At 51.4% G+C, this 1,216-nt stretch overlaps 1 protein-coding gene across 1 annotated transcript; it reads left to right on the top strand.

Moving 5' to 3' along the window:
* Nucleotides 1-289: 289 nt before the first annotated feature.
* On the top strand, nucleotides 290-1,216 carry LOC311425539 (olfactory receptor 14C36-like; the record flags this gene model as incomplete). The annotated part of the gene is made up of 1 exon (XM_084501483.1): nucleotides 290-1,216. The coding sequence occupies one exon, from the start codon at nucleotides 290-292 to the stop codon at nucleotides 1,214-1,216; it is 927 nt and encodes a 308-aa protein (XP_084357609.1).

Raw genomic sequence — 1,216 nt, 5'->3', positions numbered from 1 at the left:
TGGCCTGTGGACTTCTCAGATGATTCCTGGTTCTCTTTTACATGATGCCGTAGACCAGGACTGCCTGCTGCAGAATCCACAGCACAGCACCCTGCTTGTTGTGGCACCCTCAGAGCAGCAACCAGAGGTAAGCCAGGGAGCTGCAGAAAGCTCTTCCTGAAGTCAGTGATACAGTGTGGTGTTTGTAGGGTATTCTATGAGACATGCAATGGATTTTGGTCAGAGAAGAAATTAAATTTTGCACTGTCTTTGCTTCGTCTGGACAGGCTCCCTTGCTCAGAGACAGCAAATGTGTAACAGCAGCTCCATCACTGAGTTCCTCCTCCTGTCAGTCGCGGACACGTGGGAGCTGCAGCTCCTGCACTTCGGGCTCTTCCTAGTCATCTACCTGGCTGCTGTCCTGGGAAACGGCCTCATCATCACCGTCATAGCCTGCGACCACCACCTCCACACCCCCATGTACTTCTTCCTCCTCAACCTCGCCCTCATTGACCTGGGCTTCATCTCCACCACTCTCCCCAAAGCCATGGACAATTCTCTTTGGGGTACTGGGGCCATTTCCTATGAAGGATGTGCTGCACAGATATTTCTGTTAGTTTTTTTGTTTTCAACAGAGCTTTCTTTTCTCACGGTCATGGCCTATGACCGCTATGTTGCCATCTGCAAGCCCCTGCACTACGAGAGCCTCCTGGGCAGCAGAGCCTGTGCCACCATGGGAGCAGCTGCCTGGGGCAGTGGCTTTCTCCACGCTGTGCTGCACACTGCCAATATATTTTCATTGCCTCTCTGCAACGGCAATGTTGTGGACCAGTTCTTCTGTGAAATCCCCAAGATCCTCAAGCTCTCCTGCTCAGACTCCTACCTAAGGGCAGTTCAGGTTCTTGTGGTTAGTGCTTTTCTTGTGTGTGGGTGTTTTGTTTTCATTGCTCTGTCCTATGTGCAGATCTTCAGGGCTGTGCTGAGGATCCCCTCGCAGCAGGGACGGCACAAAGCCTTTTCCACGTGCATTCCTCACTTGACTGTGGTCTCTCTAAATGTCAGCACAGTCATGTTTTCCCACCTAAAGCCCCCCTCTATCTTCTTCTCTTCCCTGGACCTGGTTGTGGCAGTTCTGTACTCGATGGTGCCTCCAGCAGTGAACCCCCTCATCTACAGCATGAGGAACAAGGATCTCAAGGATGCTGTACAGAAATTGATGAGCAGCTGTATTTCATAA

This window comes from Aythya ferina, assembly GCF_964211825.1.
Source record: "Aythya ferina genome assembly, chromosome: 31".
NCBI classification, from domain to species: Eukaryota; Metazoa; Chordata; class Aves; order Anseriformes; family Anatidae; genus Aythya; species Aythya ferina.
Note: the sequence above shows the minus strand (reverse complement) of the source record. Positions and strands in the feature narration are given on the sequence as shown.